Source organism: Amblyraja radiata, chromosome 6 (assembly GCF_010909765.2).
Source record: "Amblyraja radiata isolate CabotCenter1 chromosome 6, sAmbRad1.1.pri, whole genome shotgun sequence".
Lineage (NCBI taxonomy): Eukaryota > Metazoa > Chordata > Chondrichthyes > Rajiformes > Rajidae > Amblyraja > Amblyraja radiata.
In genome coordinates this window covers 54512637-54536423 of record NC_045961.1, presented here as the reverse complement: position 1 = coordinate 54536423, position 23787 = coordinate 54512637, and the positions used below count along the sequence as shown (strand labels likewise).

At 41.8% G+C, this 23787-nt stretch overlaps 1 protein-coding gene across 4 annotated transcripts in view; it reads right to left on the bottom strand.

Moving 5' to 3' along the window:
* The window catches only part of pds5b (PDS5 cohesin associated factor B), a 148043-nt gene that overhangs the window by 47118 nt on the left and 77138 nt on the right, over window positions 1–23787 (bottom strand). For all 4 annotated transcript variants that reach the window (XM_033022878.1, XM_033022879.1, XM_033022880.1 and 1 more), the window contains 6 exons: window positions 21720–21880; window positions 20056–20179; window positions 18968–19126; window positions 12226–12294; window positions 2677–2813; window positions 984–1107 (listed from right to left, as the gene is read on the bottom strand). In XM_033022878.1, coding sequence (XP_032878769.1) covers window positions 984–1107; window positions 2677–2813; window positions 12226–12294; window positions 18968–19126; window positions 20056–20179; window positions 21720–21880 — 774 coding nt within the window. The remainder of the gene's footprint in view (window positions 1–983; window positions 1108–2676; window positions 2814–12225; window positions 12295–18967; window positions 19127–20055; window positions 20180–21719; window positions 21881–23787) is intronic.

The following is a 23787-nucleotide window of genomic DNA, read 5'->3' as shown; positions in this document are numbered from 1 at the left end:
TCAAGAAGATGTGATCACACACAAACAAATAAACACTCTCACACACACAAATCCACATACAAGATCTGACATAATAGTTATATGGATATGGATGACAATGGTCTTAATATTAATATTAAGACAGAGTCCGAGGGATACAGCTCAGAAACAGGCTATTCAGCCCACCAACCACTTAACACCCATTTACACTAATGTTACATTAATCCTATTTTTTTATCATTGCATTCTCACCAACTCCTTTGAAATTCTATCACTCACTTACCACTAAGGGGAATTTAGTAGCCTTTTAGTTACAAACCAGCACATTGTTGGTTTGCGGGGGCTTAATCCAGAACACCCAGAGGAAACCCATTAAGTCACATGGTAAATATGCAAACTCCATGTTGACACATCGGTCAGGATTGAACTTGGGTCTCTGGCATGAAACAATGGCTCTACTAGTTACACCACTATGCTATCATTACACGTTAGCATCTGACCTAGTGTACAACCAATGAATTTGAAATGGAATTATAATCAGTGGAGGTTTCTTTTAAATCCCCCCCCCCCCCCACCTTAAACCTATACTCTCTAGTTTTCCTTGAAAGAATAAACGACAATTTGGTACAGTTGATAAAATCCTATTGCGATGTAAAATGTGTTTTGTGACAGGAATATCTAAATAAATTTCTCTAAAGAAATATTATGAGGTTGCAAATAGATCTTTAGAGTCTGTAAACCAAAGTTATTCACTATTGTCAAATAAAGTTGGTTTATTGTGGGACAGAAAGTACAATGATAGAAGCAGGTCAAAAATATTGTGATTTTTCAAGATCAGCTTTATTTTGCAATATATTTTCAAAGCAAAATTAAGGATCTCCCGCTCACCACTGAGAGAATATTAACAGACATAGTATTTATATCTGGAAATCCAAAGCAATAAATGTACCCAGACAGCTGCCAAAAATAGAAATTACATTTAAAGAGAGATAAAAATCACTTACATTCATTACCAGTGCACATAACTGAAACTGTTCCAGGGTGATAATTTCATAGTAACATGGCTCCTGTGCTAGCTTCAAAACAGCACAACCAGCTGCCAGCCGCAGACGTGACATATCAGGTTTGCTGTGCAGGGGAAAGCAGGAAAACAGACATTAATTGGGTGATAATTTGCACTGTAAATTTATGATTTGGGTAAAAACCATACTGGTGTTTAACTCTGCTTTAAATAACCTATTTATTAATTGCACCGTATTTCTCTAAAGAACGTTCTAAATAAAACATTTTAATATTATGTCTGCACAAAAGACATCAGTTTCCTTCAATCTCATTCTGTTTTCAATTAACGTTTAAACAAAATTTAAAGGCAGTTTATGATTTCTCACGGAGGTTTCATTAAAGCACCAAAGGAAGACATTATTATGAATACGGAACGGTAAGCATCTGAACTTTTAAAATATTATTTAAAACTAAATTACAATTGTACAGTTAAATTAGGTTCCTTTATTTGCGTTGCATTAAACACACAATTCAATTCTGAATTTATTGATTGAAAAAGAAACCTCAACATGTTTTAAACATTCCTCAAGGCCGACAATGATATAGTGAAACTAATTGACAATTGTAGCAAAACTCATTTTTATAGATACGCCTGCAAGCTGTAACAAATGCACAGGGTTTGCAGGTGATTAAAAAAAGATCAAGGAAACCTTGCAGCCCTTCAAAAATGATTTTTGAGCCCTTTCCAGAGTGCAAATAAAGCAAAAACCTCACATCAAAGAAAAATAGTTTTGGTTAAAGACCAAAGCTAAAACAAATCCCTGGGATATATCTTTAAACACGTTACTGTCTCTAAGCAAGATTGCACGAGAACTGTGTGTGTTTAATGCCGAGACAGAACCAAAATAATTTATACTATTGGCATGTATTGAAATCTCCTTCCTTGTTAGAATATGGTCTCCATTCATTGACTATTTGAAGGGGTAGATCGGTTCAGCACGGGAACCTAACTGAAGCTTGAACTCAGGATTAGATGAAAAGTTATACTTTATAATCCACGAACCTATCTCCAAAGATGTATTAATAGTAAATCATTCCATTCTTTTTTTTATCTTGACATTTGTGGGGTTTTTTCCCTCTTTCTCTTCCTCTATCTTAAAAAAATACTAGAAGCAGAACGAATCCGCAATTGATAATATTAATAATGTACGACTGATATACATGAAATGTTTATAATATGTTTGCTTCTAATAAAAATATTTTAAAAATCTCTTTCCTCTAACCAGGCAGCAATATTTATCTTGCTGATCCCACAGCCAAATCACCTAATCTCAGAAATATATATTAGTTCAGTTCATTAATTTGTCGGCACTTTATCACCAAAATGAGCTAAGTTATGTATGATTGTTACCCAGCCCACTGTCTAATGTAATTCTATGCTTGATTCAGACACCCTATTTCTTGATTCATGTCAATTGGGTGAAATTGTTATCAGAATTTGATTTATCTTTCCAAATTAAACAATGCACAAAATGGAAAACCAAGCATTTAATAACGATTGTAATGTAAAACTAATGTATTGTAATGCAAAATCTTAATTAGATTTCAAAAATCCTACTGATCCTGCAAGTTGGTAAAGCAAACACAAAACCTACCCGAAAAGCACATGCACTGTCTCAACTGGTTATTACACACCTAATTTTCCCCTGCTCTGTCAGGTCACCATCACTATGTAATATTGCAGTTAGCAATCTCAAGGTAGAGGTTCCTGATTTATTTGCGTTGGTCCTCATTCCCATCAACCACCGTACCATCATCTTCATGGCCTGTATCTGTAAAAAAACATTGAAACACTTTTATAAATAAATTAACTCAATGTTTTTGTAATATAAATTACAATGAATATTACAACGTACAAATGAACCACCAATTCCTGTAGTTATTAATTATATGGAATTATACACTGCCACCACTCACCTTAATTATCTGAGAGGTAATTAGTTAAATTAAAGAAGTGAAAGACCTATTGGCAATTGAACCTATTTGCAAATATTTTATTTCCTTAACTGCTGTAGGATAATCATAGGTAATTCATAGATAATCTATCACAAATATAACATTAATGTAACCTAGAATAGAACAACAATGGCAAAGCAACACCACTAAATGCAGGCACTCCAAGTTGCACATTATCCTGATTTGGAAATACAATCGCTGTCGCTGGGTGTAAGTACTGCATCTCCTTCCCATTCCCTGCGGGAGTATATTTGCGAGAGCTACCACAGCAGTTCAAGGTGGCCACTCACCACCAGTTTATTGTCATGTTCACCAGGTACAAAGATATTCCTTGTTTGTAGGAAGCCCAGGGTAAACAGCATACATGATAGTGATAACTGCAACATTGCAATGCCAAGTGTAAAACAGCAGAATAGTGCAAAGATTGTAGTGCAATCTGAAGTAGTACAAAGCAGGTCCACCCTCTTAGAGGATTAAGAATGTGTGTTAAATGATGGCCTGTAAGGGGGCGCCGTCCTATATGGGTATGGCTGCCCAGCCTGCAGCTGTCCGTTTTTTCACCTCTCTTTTTTTATTTTTAGTGAGTTAGTGTTTTGTGTTGGAGGTTTTAGTCTTTTTTATGTGGGGGGTGGGGGGGGAAGGGGGAAACCATCACCCGGCGAGAAGGGCCTGTAACATCGGCCCCTGTAGCAGCGACTGCGGAGGCCTCATAGGCCCGACTATGGGTGGACATGGGGATGGGGAGTGGACTTTGCGCCTTCCCTCACAGTGGGAACCATTGTGGGGGGATGTTTTTATGTTTAAATTTCTTTATTATTATGTTTGTATTCTTTTTAACGTGCTGCAATGGCAACTTGAATTTCACTACACCAATTGGTGTATGTGACAATAAATGAACCTTTGAACCTTGCCATGCCAGTAACATATAAACACCAAAAAATCAATTATGACAATTGTGGACAGATTTAATTGAAGAGATGCTTAAATGTTTAACAATTTAAATCACATTTGATCAGATGCATTCTTGACCAGAGTAGAAATTTCAATTACAAATAAACATCTGAAGGGCTAACAATGACTTGTCAAATCATCTCACTGGGGATTCAAATGCATCTAAACTGAATAATATCTCTTCCATCGACAAATTTGCATGGACATTTCTCGGTCAATTTATTCTTGTTTCCAAGTATATACCAGTTCTAAGGACATTCAGCTCCGTTAGCTTGTTTGCCATTTAATGAGATCACAGTCGGACTACAGTGCCCTCCATAATGTTTGGGACAAAGACACATTATTTATTTATTTGCCTCTGTACTCCACAATTTGAGATTTGTAATAGAAGAAAATCACATGTGGTTAAAGTGCACATTGTCAGATTTTATTAAAGGCCACTTTTATATATTTTGGTTTTGCCATGTAGAAATTACAGCAGTGTTCATACATAGTTCCCCCCCCCATTTCAGTTCATGGATGTTTGTAATTGCTCAGGTGTGTTTAATTGTCTTCTTAATCATATGCAGGTATAAGAGAGCTCTCAGCACCTAGTTTTTCCTTCAGTCTTTCCACCTTTGGAAACTATTATTGCTGTTTATCAACATGAGGACCAACGTTGGTCCGATGAAATTCAAAGAAGTAATTATGAGATTGAGAAACAAGAATCAAACTGTTAGAGACATCAGCCAAACCTTAGACTGACCCAAATCAACTGTTTGGAACACCATTAAGAAGAAAGTGAGCACTGGTGAGCTTACTAATCGCAAAGCGACTGGCAGGCCTAGGAAGACCTCCACAACTGATGACAGAAGAATTTTCTCTATAATAAAGAAAAATCCCCAAACACCTGTCCCACAGATCAGGAACACTCTTCAGAGTCAGGTGTGGATTTGTCAATGATCACTATCTGCAGAAATACAGAGGCTACACTGCAAGATGCAAACCACTGGTTAGCTGCAAAAATAGGATGGCCAGGTTAGTTTGCCAAGATGTACTTAAAAGAGCAACCACAGTTCTGGAAAAAGGTCTTGTGGACAGATGAGACGAGAATTAACGTATCAGAGTGATGGCAAGAGCAAAGTATGGAGGAGAGAAAGAACTGCCCAAGATCCAAAGCATACCACCTCATCTGTGAAACACGGTGGTGGGGTGTTATGGGCTGGGCATGTATGGCTGCTGAAGGTACTGGCTCACTTATCTTCATTGATGATAGAACTGCTGATGATAGTAGCATAATGAATTCTGAAGTGTATAGACACCTCCTAACTGCTCAAGTTCAAGCAAATGCCTCAAAACTCAATGGCCGGCGGTTCATTCTACAGCAAGACAATGATCCCAAACACACTGCTAAAGCAACAAAGGAGTTTTTCAAAGCTAAAAAATGGTCAATCCTTGACTGGCCAAGTCAATCACCCGACCTGAACCCAATTGAGCAAGCCTTTTAGCCGCCAAAACAAGCGTGAGCTAACGATGGCTGCATTACAAGCCTGGCTGAGCACCACAAGAGAAGACATCCAGCAACTGGTGATGTCCATGAATCGCAGACTTCAAGCAGTCACTGCATGCAAAGAATATGTGTCTTTTTACAATACTGGAGAGATTTTGAGGAACAAGATTATTATTCAGTTTTTCAAGTCAAGTCAAGTCAAGTTTATTCGTCACATACACATACGAGATGTGCAGTGAAATGAAAGTGGCAATGCTCGCGGACTTTGTGCAAAAAGACAAACAAACAAACAACCAAACAAACTATAAACACAATCATAAACACACACATATTCTTTTACATATTAAATATTGGTAGGAAAAACGTTCAGTAAAGTTAGTCCCTGGTGAGATGGGAGTTTACAGTCCGAATGGCCTCTGGGAAGAAACTCCTTCTCAACCTCTCCGTTCTCACCGCATGGCAACGGAGGCGTTTGCCTGACCGTAGCAGCTGGAACAGTCCGTTGCAGGGGTGGAAGGGGTCTCCCATGATTTTATTGGCTCTGGAGTTGCACCTCCTGTTGTATAGTTCCTGCAGGGGGGCGAGTGAAGTTCCCATAGTGCGTTCGGCCGAACGCACTACTCTCTGCAGAGCCTTCTTGTCCTGGGCAGAGCAATTCCCAAACCAGATGGTAATATTTCCGGACAAGATGCTTTCCACAGCCGCTGAGTAGAAGCACTCGAGGATCCTCGGAGACACTCTGAATTTCCTCAATTGCCTGAGGTGGTAAAGGCGCTGCCTTGCCTTACTCACGAGTGCTGCGGCGTGCGATGTCCATGTCATATCCTCAGAGATGTGGACTCCCAGATATTTAAAACAGCTCACCCAACCCACAGTATCCCCATTTATCCTCAATGGAGTGTACGTCCTCGGATGATGTGCCCTCCTAAAGTCCACGATCAGCTCCTTAGTTTTTTTGATGTTCAAGAGGAGGCTGTTGTCCTGACACCAGAGTGCTAGATCAGCCACCTCCTCCCGGTAGGCCTTCTCATCGTTGTCTGAGATCAGGCCCACCACCAGTGTCATCAGCAAACTTAATTATTGAGTTGGAGCTGAACCTAACCACACAGTCATGTGTGTACAGGGAGTACAATAGGGGGATGAGGACGCAACCCTGGGGCGATCCTGTGCTCAGGGTGAAGGACTTTGATGTATTCCCTCCCATCTTGACTACCTGGGGCCTGGCGGTGGGAAAGTCCAGGGCCCAGGCACACAGGGGGGTGTTGAGCCCTAATTCCAGTAGCTTCCCGGCCAGTCTGGTGGGGACTATCGTGTTGAAGGCTGAACTGAAGTCTATGAACAGCATCCTCACGTAGCCCCCCTTCTGGCTGTCAAGATGAGAGAGAGCGGTGTGCAAAACCTGGGAGACCGCATCGTCCGTGGATCTGTTCGGACGGTATGCAAACTGCAATGGGTCCATGTTGCGAGGGAGGAAGGCGCAGATGTGTTTCTTCACCAGCCTCTCAAAGCATTTCATGACTACCGAGGTAAGGGCCACCGGACGATAGTCATTCAGACAGGCTGGGGAGGCATTTTCTGGTACCGGTACAATGATGGATTTTTTGAAGCAGGCAGGGACTACGGACTTGTCCAGGGAGAGGTTGAATATTGTAGTGAGCACCGGAGCTAGCTGCGTAGCACAGGACTTGAGTACTCGCCCCGAGATGCCATCGGGGCCTGCAGCTTTCCTCGTGTTCACCCGTGTCAGAGCCCTCCTCACGTCGTGCTCGGACAGCGAGAATGTGTGCACATTCCTCCCTTCAGCTTCGGTAGCCAGCCCGCTGGCGGTATTGTCGATAGTCGGCAGACCTGGGGTGGTGTTGCCCATCTCAAAACGAGCGTAAAAGGTGTTCAGGTCATCAGCTAGGAAGATGCCGGCACTTGCGGATGAGGGTGGGGTGCTCCGGTAGTTGGTTACAGTCCGTAGCCCCTGCCACAGGCTTCTGGTGTCCTGCTGCTCCATCTGTGACTCCATCTTGTCCCTGTACCTCCTTTTTGCGTCCTTCACTGCCCTTCGCAGTCGGTAGGACTCTACCTTGAAGACGTCCATGTTTCCTGATGCCAGGCCCGAGTTGTAGGCAGCGGTGCGAGCATTCAAGGCAACACGAACGGACCTGTCCACCCAGGATTTTTGATTCGGAAAGGTGCTTACCCTTACCGTGGGGACAATGTTATCGGTTATTGTTGCGATGAAGTCCGTGACTGCTTCCGCGAACTCACTGACGTCACTGGAACTTGCTTGGAACATATTCCAGTCGACATCGCTCAGTGCATTGCATTGAGTTTTTTACACCAATACACTGTTTTTAACAAAAATCTACCCATCACGTGAAACCTTATGAATAACAGATATAAATTAGATAACTTCAAGACCGAAAGTCAAAAACATGTTTCATGACAGACAAATTTTCATTGTTTTACTACCAATTTGGACACCAAAAACGTGACATTAAAAACTCTGCCACATTTAGTCATGAATATTTAATTCATAAATACACTTCATATGCAGGGCTCTCGCTTAACTTTTTTCCCCTGTTGCCAGCCGGGCAACCTTGGCCGCTTTTTAGGTTGCCAAATGACAGTTTAGGTGGTCATTTAAGATGGCTTGCATGACGCGTGCGATAATGTGCTCGGATGAAGTGCGTAGTTACAAGTCGGAATTATACTCAATGAAGCATTCACATATTATTTCTGCTTCAAAAAAAGTCACAAACTAAACATTCACCAATCAATACATGATATATACCACAATGACATGCAGCAAAATTATAAGACAGTATCTGAACTCTTTTTACACATTGCAATTAATGCAATCTCTATTAGTTCTTTCCACTTCCAAACAAAAATGTGGTTGGATTATTCAGCGCATGATCAACCTGTGTCATATAGTTGTGAATGTTGCTCATTAAATAACAGTACTGATACTCCATATTAAGAGCATTGATTTGCTGTTAAAATGAATTCTGTAATAACGTGTCGACGGTAGCAGTGACAATCGAACACTGCGGTTTTAATGTTTCCCGTGTTCACAATAATATGAATCCATCTTTATGGATTAAAACGAATAATAACATTGGGAAAACACATTTGATTGCATTCCGTTAACAAACATAGTCAATGTTCGCTCAGAAGAGATTTCCAGGACAATAGGGTCAGGGAGGGGGGTGTGTGTGAATCAGTGCGGGGTGGGTAGATGGCGGGGGGGGGGGATTAGAAGGCAGTCGGTGCAGAATGGATGGATTGAGGAAGGTGAATTAGTGCGTGTTGGTTGGAGTAGGTAAAATTGTGAGGGGAGAGCACGGGCGATGTCAGTGGTGTTGAACCGGGGGGTTCAGTACGGGATGGATGGGGGTAGACAAAAGTGCTGGAGAAACTCAGTGGGTGAGGCAGCATCTATGGAGTGAAGGAAATAGGCAACGTTTCAGGTCAAGACCCTTCTTCAGACTGTTCCCCCCATTCTTCTTGAATGGGAGGATCAGTACAGGATGGATGGGGGGGGGGGGGGGTGAGGGGAGAGATCAGCGCAGGATGAATGGGGGGGGGGGGCACTACAGGGGGGGGGGTCAGTACAGTGTGTATCGGAGGGTCTGTGCAGGATGAATGAGGGATCACTACAGGATGAATGAGGGGAAGGTGCAGGGTCAATGGAGGGTGGGTCAGTACGGGATGAATGCATGGATTAGTACAGGATGGATGGGGGATCAGTACAGGATGGATGGAGGAGAAGTGCAGGATGGATGGGAAAGGGGTAAGTACAGGATGAATTGGGGGACCAGTGTAGGATGGATGGGGGGGGGGGGGGGGAGGTGGCAGGAGAATCAATGCAAGGTGGATAGGGTGACAGCGCAGGATGAACAGATTGGGAGGTGGGGGGAGATGGGGAGGGGAGCACAGGGGATGTCAGTGAGGACTGAATAGAGGCGGGAATGGGGATCAGTGCGGGATGGAGAAGAGGGGTCCCAGGCTAAGGAGGGGGGGGGGTGGAGGGGGCGTACAAGAGAGAGAGAGAAGGGGGGCGAGGTGGGGAGGAAGGAGGGTCAGCGCTCCTCGGACAACATCGCCCCGCTGCCGTTGGGATTTCCTCGCCACCACCTCCCTCCTCCGCCAGCCAACAGCAAGGTGCGGGGCAGAGCGATGCAGCTCAAAGATCCTATAGCTATAGGATCTATGGTGCTGCTGCTTCAGAAGTGTGGGAGCGAATGATGGGTCCCGAACAGCGGCAGCAGCGGCCGCGACAGCAATCCCGCTAACGGCGAAAACCGCTTTCAATACAAACCCTCCCGCACGCCGAGGCCTCCCCCTCTCTCCCTCCCTCCTCCCGGCCTCGGCGTGCGGGAGTGTTTGTATTGAAAGAGCGGGTTTGCAAGCAGCGTTCCTTATCAGGGCGGGTAGGGGTGCGGGAGGAGGAGATGAGCCGCTGTCGCTCGCAGTTCAGCGCCCGTCATTCGCTGCGACCCTTCCTCACCCCGCAGCTAGTACCTTTCCCACGCAATAGAGCCGTCACCGCCGACACAAAACGTCGCGTTCCTTTTCTCCAGAGATACTGCCTGACTCGCGGAGCTTTTTGTGTCTGTCTTCAGTACAAACCAGTATCTAGTTGCCAAGCCTGGCAAAATTACTCGGTGTTTAGGTTGCCCGGCGGCGTTTTGAGTGGTCTGGGGCACCCGGGCAACCGTGAATTTTGAGCCCTGATATGGCCCCTCATACATATACGTTTTTATAATGATCTAGGGAAATATCTTCAATACCAGGAGAAAAATACAGTAACAGTATTCCGCCCAGCAAAGATCCTGTAACGGTCGTTGTGCTTGGTGTCCATTGTTTTTTTTATATTCAAATATAATATATCAAAAACATTATGATTATGATATCTTTTCCAACTTTTTAAAGTCAATAAAAAGACATTTTTGGGGCATAAATTGATCATCAAAACTAAGAAATTGAGCCAATCTTCAATTTGGCCACACACCGTCTCTTGTTTACCTTTCGTATGGACCAAGTCGCTAACTTAATTCCTTCATGTCAACTTCGGGAAGCTCCACAACGACCGACGGACCTGCGTGTTAGCCAGTCCCGGGGTAGGTGAGCTGACCTGGGCGCTACAGCCAGTCCCGGAGCAGGCGAGCCGACCTGGGCGCTACAGCCAGTCCCGGGATAGGCGAGCTGACCTGGGCGCCTATTAACCATTTAATTTTTTCCAATCATACTTTTTCTGTTATATCTCAAATCTATCCTCAGAGTACACTCTTTATTGTACGAGTGCAATTAATTTGATTTCTCACACCAGCCATTCCAACTAAATTAGTTTCTTAGAAAGTGGAACAAGACTGACTATTCACCCTTATCTGGATCTGTATTTTGCAATCCAAACTCAGCAACACAATAAAATGTTTTTGTTTTTTTCAAATATTCTGAGACAGCTTGCCTATTCGGAGAACATTTTGAACTCAAAACTGCACTTAACTAATTATTTTCCCCTTTCAAATTTCCATTTCCTCAATTTGAGATTGGAACTATAAATCATCTCTCAAACGACAAGGCAAATCATGATTGAAACAGACAGAATGAGCTTCATTTTGCACAAATCCGCGTGGATTTCCTTGCACAGTTCAGCAAGTTCAGGATTTTCACACAGGGCATGCACAAATACAAATTCTGGAAGTTGCTAACAAGACATTCATTGGTTACTCCCTGACTGCAGACCAACTCCCCTGCTTTCACATTGGGAAATCTGCTCAAAGGACATTCACCCAGTTAAACCAGATTAAGAGAGTTACCAATTACTCTACATCCGTCCCATGCAAATATCAATACAAGTCTTCAATATCTCAAGATTTGCTCAGGAATGAGTTCCAGACCTGCACTTTAACCTGCTTTTTTGCTTTCAGTATAACATGCTAACTAATTTGATGCGGTGAAATTCAGTTGGCAAATGGAGAATTGGCAAGATAGTGGATTGTGATTTTAAAATTAAAATCACGTCCTCTGTTGTTGATTCACTCAAATGAAATAGATTGCAATAGCAATTCACCGCCAGAAATTAGAATACAGAAAAGAACAAATATACTGACTTACAAAAAGAAGAGTAATCCAGAATTTTAGGAACAAGCTTTCACATTCCTCAATTGTGATATTGGTTCTAATGTTTGTTCCATGCACAAATACAAATTCTGGAAGTTGCTAACAAGACATTCATTGGTTACTCCCTGACTGCAGACCAACTCCCCTGCTTTCACATTGGGAAATCTGCTCAAAGGACATTCACCCAGTTAAACCAGATTAAGAGAGTTACCAATTACTCTACATCCGTCCCATGCAAATATCAATACAAGTCTTCAATATCTCAAGATTTGCTCAGGAATGAGTTCCAGACCTGCACTTTAACCTGCTTTTTTGCTTTCAGTATAACATGCTAACTAATTTGATGCGGTGAAATTCAGTTGGCAAATGGAGAATTGGCAAGATAGTGGATTGTGATTTTAAAATTAAAATCACGTCCTCTGTTGTTGATTCACTCAAATGAAATAGATTGCAATAGCAATTCACCGCCAGAAATTAGAAATAAAACAAAACAGAAGAATCTGAACAAAACAGAAGAGTCCCCACAATGAAAGGAACAAGAGTTCACATTCCAATAGGTTCTGTTTGTTCCTTATCACGTTGAATCCATTTCTCAAATACCCAGTCCTGAGCAATGCAAAATATACTTAACTCAATAAAATAAAAACACTCAACTCAAGGGCACTTACTTTCGTCAGTGTCTCTGGACCTACTTCGTCATCGGGCACCCAAAGCTTTGTTGTTTTCTTTCCTGGAAACTAAAGACAAAATATTATGACTCATAATCAAGCACCAAATCATTTAAAATAATAGAGCATTTTAGATATTCTCAAGAATATACAGTCCTTCCCTCTGTTATCAGGCTTCTGAACCATAAGCTAGGGTAGTCCAATTCACCTCTACCTCATTGTGAATATTGAACACATAGGCAGTGCCCTCCATAATGTTTGGGACAAAGACCCACAATTTGATGATTTGTAATATTAAAAAAATTGCATGTGGTGATGAGGGCAGAGCTGTAGATGTTGTGCACATGGACTTCAGTAAGGCATTCGACAAGGTTCCGCATGGTAGGCTGCTCTGTAAGGTTAGATCGCATAGGGTCCAAAGAGAGATAGCTGAATGGATAGCAAATTGGCTCCATGGAAGGAAGCAGAGGGTGATGGAAGGTTGCTTCTCAGACTGGAGGCCTGTAACTAGTGGTGTACCTCAGGGTTTGGTGCTGGGTCATCGATCATCTACATCAATGATTTGGATGAGAGCATACAAGGCAAGATTAGCAAGTTTGCTGATGATACAAAAGTGAGTGGTTTTGCAGATAGTGAAGAAGGTTGTGAAAGATTGCAGCAGGATCTGGCCAGGGGGACAGAGGAATTGTTGATGGAATTTAATACAGAAAAGTGTGAGGTGTTACATTTTGGGACGTCTAACAAGGGCAGGACCTACACAGTAATTAGTAGGCCTCAGGGGAGTGTTGTAGATCAGAAGGATCTAGAAGTGCAGGTGCATGGTTCCTTGAAGGTCGAGTTGCAGGTAGATAAGGTGGTCAAAAAGGCTTTTGGCACATTGGCCTTCATCAGTCGGAGTATTGAGTATAGAAGTTGGGAGGTTATGTTGCAGTTGTATAAGACGTTGGTGAGACCGCATTTAGAATCTTGTGTTCAGTTTTGGGTACCATGTTATAGGAAAGATATTGTCAACCTTGAAAGGGTTCAGAAAAGATTTACGAGGATGTTGCCAGGACTAGAGGGTGTGAGTGTAAGGAGAGGTTGAGTAGAATGGGTCTCTTTTCCATGGAGCGCAGGAGGATGAGGGGTGATCTTATAAAGGTGTACAAAATCATGAGAGGAATAGATCGGGTAGATGCACAGAGTCTCTTGCCCAGAGTAGGGAAATCGTGCTCCAGAGGACATAGGTTCAAGGTGAAGGGGAAAAGATTTAGTAGGAATCCGAGGGGTAACTTTTTCACACCTAGGGTGGTGGATGTATGGAACAAGCTGCCAGATGAGGTCGTTGAGGCTGGGACTCCGATGATTTAAGAAGCAGTTGGACAGGTGCATGGATAGGACAAGTTTGGAGGGATACGGACCAGGAGCAGGCAGGTGGGACTTGTGTAGCTGGGATATGTTGGCCGGTGTGGGCAACTTGGGCCGAAGGGCCTGTTTCCACACTGTATCACTTCTCTGACTCTATGACTGTCTATGGAACTGGTGCACTGCAAGGCTGAGAACTATATTCTGTAATCAGCACCTTTTCTTTTGCTCTTCATTTTGTACCCTAGTACACGTGACAATAATAAACCTAAACCCCAAAATAAACCATCAATGGACCTATTTAGTGTATGAAAAGTTTGAAGGACATCTCTGAAATGAAGACACGAGAAACTACATATACTGGAATTTCAGGCAAAACATAACGTGCTGTGGGTCAGGCAGCATCTGTGGAGGGAATGAACAAATGGCTTTTCGGCTTTTACGACCTTTCTTCAGACTCAAAGAAATTATGCTTTAAATGTTTCACATTTAACGTTCCCATCAATTTTAGGTTGCACTGCCCACCTATACACCAGGGTCAGTTTACAGAGGTAAATTAACCTAGCAACTTGCACGTCCCTGGAATGCAGGAGGAAACCGGAACACCCGGAGGAAACCCACATGGTCCCAAGGCATTCGCTGTGAAGGAGTCTGTATAACTGCAAGCATTGATAATGCCAATCAGAAAGAACCCAAGCAATCGGAGGCAGCCGAAACAAAAACACTTGTTAATGTGCACATTTCCCTTTCTAGTGTGCCAGTGCCACAGCATCTAATTTGTATATTCCTTTAAACAGATTTTGCACCACGTCTTGATCTTCCTCTGTGCAAACCAATTAAAAATGAATCTCTAATCAACAAATGTTAGGAAAAATGGTTCCTTGTGTGGAGAATCACTGGCTTGCACATTAACACACATTAAATCTTCCCCTAGAATTGCAGCACCTCGCCTTAATGGCTTGCTGTTACCTGTAGAAACAAGGAACTGTGGATGCTGGTTTACCAAGGAAAGCCATAAAACACTGGAGTAACACAGCCGGTCAGGATGCTGCCTGAGCCACTGAGTTACTCCAGCATTTTGTATCTGTCCTGCTGTTACCTGTGATTTGGTAACCATAGAAAAAAGACGTTTCAAGCTTTTCAAATGCTTCGAATGGTTGGGATTTTGTGGAAACTTTAGTTTCAGGTTCATTAACGGCTATCGTCAGATCTCTTTTTTTAAAGCCTTGCTTTGATTCCCATTCCAGTCTAATGAATTCCTTATGAACATGGGCTACATCACCTTTTAGGTCGTGATACAAACTTGAGCGGGTAACTAAAAAACACTATTTTCCTTCAAGGTGACAGCTGTATAGTTTGAGGGTTCTCTGTGCTATTCAGCAAAAATTCTGAACACCATACAACTTTAGCAAAAGTACACCAACAAGATATTCTTTGGGTCAGTCTGTTATACTCGTTCCCGGTGGCCTCAGTACAAACAAACGGCACACTGTCGCCCCCACTTCCCCCTTCGGAGAGGTACCAGGCAGAGTTGCCCGTTATCACCACTCCTGTTTGCTGTCACGATAGAACCCTTGGCGGTTTGGTTACGCTTAGAGAAGGGCTTTAAAGGTATTACACGGTTCAACACAACTCGTAAAGTCTCATTGTATGCGGATGACCTGCTCCTGTACATCTCGAATCCAGTCAGCTCTCTCCCTGTGATTACGAATATTTTGGAACGGTTCGGTGCGTATTCTGGTTATAAACTTAACTACCAAAAAAGTGAGCTATTACCGATTAACTCATTGGTTAAGCAGCTCCCTCGCTCTTTAACCTCATTCAAATGGGCGGAGGACGGATTTCGCTACCTCGGCGTTTTTATTACAACACCTATATCTGATATGTTCCGCACAAACTTTCTGCCTCTGGTTGAGAAAGCTGAAAGAGATTTTGACCGCTGGTCAGTTTTACCGCTGTCCCTCGCAGGCCGGATAAATCTGGTCAAGATGGTCGTCCTACCCAAATTCCTGTATCTTTTTCAGCACGTCCCTATACTTATCACTAAATCTTTACTCCTGTATTGGATGAATGACGATTGCGACCACCTACCGGCCTGGGTACACATGGAAAAGGCGAGTTCACGTCTCCCGTTGCGGTCTGTCCTATGCTCCCAACTCCCCCTTCCTATAACATCTGTGGGTGCAGGCCCAATTGCGTCCCTTTCGCTCAAGATATGGAGCCAACTCAGGAAAAACTTCGGTTTACAAGGCCCTTCCATCTTGACCCCACTGCTTAAAAATCACATCTTTAAACCTTCAAGTACAGACCCCGCATTCAAAACTTGGCACGGTAACGGTATCAGTAGTATCAAAAACCTATACAAGGATGGCATTTTCTCGTCCTTTGCGGAGCTCTCGTCCAACTACAGCCTCCTAAACTCCCACCTTTTTCGTTTTTTCCAGATTAGGGATTTTGTGAAGAAGACATTCCCCCATTTCCCAAATCGCCCCCCTGAAACCCTGACCGATACCATCCTAGCGCTAGACCCCAACCGGAAGAAATGCATCTCTGTTTTGTATAACTTGTTAGGGTCGGTTATATTGAAACCTCATTAAAAGCTGCGTGGGAGGGCGAGCTGAATACGAAACTAACAGACCAGCAATGGGACTCTGCCTTGGATTTGATCCATTCTTCCTCCATATGTGCCCGTCATGGCCTAATCCAATGCAAAGTCCTTCACAAAGTCCACTACACAAATGCAAGATTATCTAGAATTTACCCCGCTGTTAGGGACACCTGCAACAGATGTAATCAATCCCCTGCCAACCATAGCCATATGTTCTGGTCTTGCCCTAAGCTAGCAGCCTTTTGGAGGAGTGCTTTCGACGTGATAAGCAGAGCCTATGGCAAGACTATTCCTCCAAACCCACTGTCAGCCATTTTGGGTACTCCTCCCAACACCAACCTCTCTGTTGCGTTGAAGCGGGTCCTGGCTTTTACAACCTTGTTAGCCCGGAGACTGATCTTGCTTAACTGGAGGCTCACCTGTCCCCCGATACACGCCCGCTGGATCAAGGAGGTGCTCTACAATTTAAAGCTTGAAAAACTTAGGTTCTCTCTCAAAGGCTCTACCAAGACATTCCTAGACACATGGAACCCTTTCCTGGAACTTGTTAACTCTCTTAACTTGTCCCCGAATTCGGAAGAGGACTGAGTGCTTTCCATCACTGTCCTACTTTACTGCAGCTGCTCCCCCCTTAGCCCCCCCTCCCCACACTTATTTATTTAATTACCTACTTATTTACTGTTATTAGTGACTTTTTTTCCTTTTTTTTTTTCCCCCAGTACATTTTGTTTTGTTTATCTCTACGTATTTGTGTGGATGTGTACGTATGTGAGTGTTGTTTGTCCCCGTTTGGTTTCGACCTGATTCGGGTGGGTTGAAGGTGGGTAAGTGTAAGGGCTTTGAGGGCCGCTTACATACTGTTGCACAATTATGCCTTGAGTGTCACTGTCTGTTATCATTGTATGTATGCAAATTGATGTGAAATTCAAATAAAAAGATTTCAAAATAAAAAAATAAAAATAAAAAATAAAAGATGTATCTAAAAACAGAAAATATGAAGATAGACACAAAATACTGGAGTAACTCAGCGGGTCAGGCAAAATCTCTAGAGAAAAGGAATAAGTGACGTTTCGGGCCCAGACCCTACACCTATTCCTTTTCTCCAGAGATGCTGCCTGACCTGCTGAGTTACTCCAGCATTTTGTATCTATCTTTGATGTAAAGTAACATCTGCCGTTCCTCCTTACAGAAAATAGCAAGTCCCATCGACCTGATACATTAATCTACTTCTCTTTGGACAGATGTTGCATGACCTACCAAGTGCTCCTCACATTTTCTGTTTTATTTCGGATTTCAAGAATCACATTTTTTTTTAATTTTCAAGACTTTAGTTCAGAGATACAGTGCAGAAACAAACCCACCAAGTCCGTGCCAACCAGTGATCACCCCGTAGACTAGAAACATAGAAAACAGGTGCAGGAGTAGGCCATTCGGCCCTTTGAGCCAGCACCGCCATTCAATATGATCATCCTGCTATCCTAGCTCTATCCTACACACTAGGGATAATTTACAATTTTACTGTAGCCAATTAATCTACAAACCTGTACTTCTTTAGCGTGTGGGAGGAAACCAGAGTACCCGGAGAAAACCCGCACGACCACTGGGAGAACGTACAAACTCCATACTTACAGCACACGTAGTTAGGATCGAACCCAGGTCTCTGGTGCTGCAACACTGCCGCGCCACTGTGCCGCCCTTCTGCTGTCATACCAATTCTCTGGCACTTTGCAAACTATGTTTGATTAAAAACCTATACTATTTTCAATAAAGCACCATCATGAAAGCCCAAATCTTCCACCTTTTAAAAAGTAAATTTAAGAACAGACTTTTTCCACCATGTGAAGTGAGTGGCAGCGTATCTTTTAAACAATAATCAAAGTGCTGGTGAAACTCAGTGGGTTAGACACCATCTTTGGAGGGTAGACAGACAACATTTTGGTCAGGATCCTTTATCAGTCTGAAAAAAGGACACCTCAAAATGCAGGATGTGCATTCCCTCCATGCATGCTGCCTGACCGATGGATACAGCATGGAAACAGGCCCTCCGGCCCACACCGACCAGCGATCACCCATACATTAGTTCTATCCTACACTCCAAAGACAATTTTCAGAAGCTAATTAACCTACAAACCTGCACATCTTTGGAATGTGTGAGAAAACCGGAGCATCCGGAGAAAACCCATGTGGTCACAAAGAGATTGTAAAACCTCCATATAGATAGCACCCATAGTCATGATTGCACCAGAGTCTCTGGCACTATAAGGCAGCAACTCTACTGCTGCGCCACTGTGCCAAATAAAGTACCAAAAAGGTGTGCGCAACACTAGAATGACTACTCCAGTACAATGACGAACAAGAATTGAGGAAAGTAGAGGATTCCATCAGGATTTCTTTAGCTTTTCCTTTCAGGAAAACTCTCTGCTTATGCTTTCTTAATATTGTCCAGTATTGAGAAAGGAAGTGTGATATGCCAGAATTGTAAAACACTGACCAAATGGAAATCAGCAAAGGCTTAATGCCCTCCAAACAAAGAGCTCCCAATCTAAAAAGACTAGGAAGTAGTACAAAGTAAGACTGCTGGAGGCACAAAGGAATGCAGATGTTGGAATCCTGGCACAAAGAACAAGAGCATCCACAGTGGTTTGGCATTTACGTCAACCACTGACATTTGCTTTAGTGATACCTGGTTTCGTGCAATTAGTGAAATATTTCACCTTCCTGGTTTGAAATTGGTGGCAGGTACGACTAGTTAAATCAATAGAAACAGCACACTACTACATCTGTACTTACCCGGTCACTCATTAACAAATCTTTCACAACAAAACCAGCCACCAGGGACTTCAAAGGTGCAGAAAACTGTTCTGGAGCCAGCGTAGCTATATGCCCAATTGAAATCAAAGGCGTAATGAGCTGCTCTGGGTTGCTCGGATCCAAATTCTTGTGTAAAGGCTAAAATAAAAAAAACACAAGCGATCAGTTTACAATGTCTTTTTCTGCAAACACCACAGATGTGATTCTGCCGTCTACAGACACTGTCCAGTGATACTGTCAGGAAATGCTTCACAGGAGATTGTGTGTGCACAATTGGTAATTGATTTAGTTCTAGTTCCTGAAAACTACAGATTATGATTTCCCCAGATCCACACTCCGAAAGCACAATTATTGTAAAGAACAATGAAAACTGTAAAGGAATCTATAAAGATATTTTAACAGTACAGATCACTTAAACAATTCAGCAAGATTATGTATCCTTCACTGGAAAAATTCACTTTCTAAATATTACATTTCTGGAAAGAGTAACAAGGGATTGAAAGACGTTCTCTCAGCAGTAAAAAATAGTTGAGTCCTTTTGTTAATCAATTAAATTACCCCAGTTAGAATGAGTATTGTATCAAAAAACAAATGGAAATGCACTTTTAAAAACAATTATTTGCAGATTCTGATAGAACTACCTGTACTACAATAAATAAGATAAACTCAGGAGTACCATATACATCTTCCCAAGTAGGCAAATGGATAGGATTATTTTGCAGATACAAAACATTGCCTTCCCAGTCCTTTTGGCCAAATTAAGAAGGATTAGAAAATTCTACTTGTCTAACAAAGGTTTGATTAGGAACGAGTCAGAGCACGTTAGCTCTAACTACTGGAGGAACTGTCGCCAATGGTGTTAGGAGATTAATCAACTAGAGAAATACAGTTGATCATATTGATTTGGTTTATAAAAAAAACATTTCTGCTCCATTTTGGATTTTACATAGGATCTTTTAGAAGCTCATCAAGGTAGATTACTACATCTGGACCAAAGGGACTGTTTAAATTCAATTAAGATGATTACTACTATAATTGAAGTGCAGTTTAAATGGTGGATGTTTTACCTCAAATATTTGTGCAAATTGTGTCTCTTTGCTGGAGAATATTGCATGAATGCAATGAATAGCATGCTTGGCCTGTCGAGCGGTGCCTTTCTTGGCCTTTTGCTGCAACACTGGTAGCAAAGCACTAGGAAAGAAGAAAGCATAATGTTGACAAATTGTGGCTTCACAAAATCAGGGAAAATTGAATTGATTTTGCATCTGATGCATAAGGTTGACACCAGTGCCAAATTCCCTTTGGCACTGACCTGAATATCTCCAAGAACCCCAATCATGGAATAGCACCCTCTGCTGTCAATAGATTTGTCTACCTTATTTCACATGCGTGCAAGACTTTACAGGCCAAACATTAATTCTGCAGTAAGAAATTAATTTGAAAGTTCTTTTATCACAGAGCAAGCAATACTGAATCTAGTGACACATTCCACTTCCCATTCCCACACTGACACCCCTGTCCTGGGCCTCCTCCATTGCCAGAGCGAGGGCATACGCAAACAGCATCTCATATTTCACTTGGGTAGCTCACAATTTTAGGTAACTTCTACAAACACCTCCCTCCCCGTCTCCACTAAAAGTCTGTTTGCCAGCTCCAGAGTTCGTAATGATCAATCCTTCTTGAGCTCACAACTGTCTCCATCCAACAATTTGTCTATCAGGGAACCTTGTCCGAGGTCATCTGTTGCTGGCCCGGATTTGTCCTGCTTTTTTTTTTTTAAACCTCAATTTTTTGCCACACTCTTCTGACTACAATCAGTCTTAAGTCGGGTCCTGACCCAAAATGTCATCTGCCCATTTTCTCCAAAGATGCTACCAAACCCTGTTACTCCAGCATTTTGCTTCCATCCAGTGACACATTCACCATTTTGCAACTGAACAGATTTTATTTCAATTTTTTGATAATTGCTTTTGACTCTTATTCAGTTGTCTTATGAATGTTGAATGCAGTAGGGCTGGGATGCACCAACACAGATTTTTAAATTTTATGGACATTCTTGATATTTGACTTTCTTACCCGCCCCATCTCCAATCAACAACAGTTTATTTTCTGGTGAATTTGACATGGAATTCATAAGCCAATTCTTGATGTAAAGGAAGAATGTTTAATTTGCCAGTTTTGCATCGCAGACTTTCAACTATCTAGTTAGCAATAAAAGCTCATCTTCAATTGATTACAAAAAATTACTAGCAAATCACAATACATCCTCTCCACTCACTTTTGTTTTCTACAACAACATTCCAGCATACAAAAACATACTGCAGTAAACTTAGTGAAAGATGCATCCATTGAATATTAAGATAAAACATCTAGAAATCAAAAGAAAGCTAATCTGCAATTCAGAGCACAAAGCATTTCATTTGTTCAAATTTCTGAAAACTAATTGGCTTGAATAGCTATTTTGATATGAATCTCCATAAAACACTTGAATCTTGCAATACAGAAAAAATATTGTCCTCATACTGATTCTGAAAGAATCACATATGTCACCGATCAGTCTGAAGAAGAGTCTCGACCCAAAACGTCACCCATTCCTTCTCTCCAGAGATGCTGCCTGTCCCGCTGAGTTACTCTAGCATTTTGAGTCTACCATCGATTTAAACCAGCAACTGCAGATCTTTCCATACTTATATGTCACTGTTCTACATCGAGCAATGGCAATGAAACATACGATCTGATGTGAGGAAAGTCATCTTCAATTTTCTGCCCAGTATTTCGGAAGATCTGTAAACCTGCTTCTGCCACCTTCTCGTCATCCATTTTCAAACACTGGAGGAGGGATTCAAACGTTTCCGCAGAGTGAAAAGAGATTGAATGAGTAAATGATAACACCTGGAACAAAGAAAATTATTTCATGGAAAAGGCGTTCTAAAATAAACGGTAATTTTGAAATCCTTTTAATAATTTAATTAAAGCATACATTTATAAATTGAAATATGGAGTCAAGAGTCACACAACATGCAAACAAGTCCTTTGGCCCAATTTGCTTCACTGATCAACATGGCCCATCTACACTTGTCCAACCTGCCTACATTTGGCCAATATCCCTCTAAACCTATCCTATCTATGTACCCATCTAATTGCTTCTTAAATGTTGTGATCGTATGTGCATCTTATGCAATACTCCATATTGTAAAACTGGTTTGCATGTTCTTAATATTTTGAATGGAACTGTAGGGTAAATGTGACAGCATGCAGATCCAGTAATCTTGGGAATTGTCAGATTAGTTTGCACTTTCTGCCTGTGACTATTTATGTTTATTATTGTCACGTGCATCCAGGTACGGTGAAAGGTTTTGTTTTGCATGCTATCCAAATGATCAGATAATACATACCATGCCTAAATATATAGGTACAGAGAAAAGCTTTTTTTGTTTTGTATGCTATCCAGTCTGCGAAAAGACTATACATGATTGCAATCAAGCTGTCCGTAGTGTACAGATACAGGATAAAGAGTATAATGTTTAGTGTAAGATAAAGTTCAGTAAAGTCCACTTAAAGATAGTTTGAAGGTCTCCAATGAGGTAGATGGGAGGTCAGGACTGCTCTCTAGTTGGTGAGAGGATGGTTCAGTTGCTGATAACAGCTGGGAGGAAACTGTCCCTGAATCTGGAGGTATGTTTTTAAACTTCTGTACCTCTTGCCTGATGGGAGAGGGGAGAAGGGGGAGTGGCCAGGGTGAGACTGATCCTTGATTATGCTGGTAGCCAGAAGCTTGTGAATTGTCTATCCCAGAGATCCAATGAAGTTGGATCATGGAAAATATTTAAGGCAGAGATATTCAAAGCTAAGGAGGTCAGATTTTGCATACATTGCCAAATGGTTTGAGGAACAAGCAAGAAAGTAGAACAGAGGCCAAAATCAGATCATTCATGGCAGCTAAAGGTCAAGGAAACACATGGCTTCATTTCCCTGTTTCGTTTATGCTATTAATGCCAGATTTACACCAGGCAGCAAGCTGAAAATCTCTCTCGATCTTTATGGAATACAGTGGTATGGTGTTCAGGAAATGTGTTAAAACTTTCCCAGCACATTTTTTATCAGAATGAAACAAAAATAAATGCAATTGCATCATAAATCCATCAGACTTACAATTACAGCAGTTAATTTAAGGTATTCTTTATAATCAGATCCACAGAAGAATGAATTGTTTGTGCATGTTTAAAGACTTGTAGGGAAATTCCACGCATAAAATTCATTAAAAATATCCGTGTTTCTTGTTAAATATATTTTTTAAATTGTCACCTTCCTCTATAAATATCTGGATTTTCAATTAAGATTTCTCCAGACAACTAATAAAATCAGGTTGTTTTCTTTTAGAGAAATGGTATGCAAGACATAGCTTTCTGAACAGCTGATTTCACTTTTTATCCCCACCAGGAAATAAATAAATAGAAAAATGGGGAAAACTGCAAATTTGATTGTAGGTCTGGCAGAACACTGACAGGGGAGAATTTCCACTGCATTTCAATACACTTGATTATGGTTATAGTGGATAAATGTCAAAGCTGGGGCTTTACCAGGTACAAGAGTAATCAACACACTCAAATGCACTGCAAAAATACTGCTATAATTCCAGAAGAAAGACATTGCAGGATAAGTAACCAATTATAATGCTCATCACAATATATTGACATTCGGAAACACTTTACAACCAATTATGAAGATTCAAAGCATAATATAGGTAACAATATTCTATGGTGTAGTGTGACATCCCACTCAAATGCCTTAATGACATT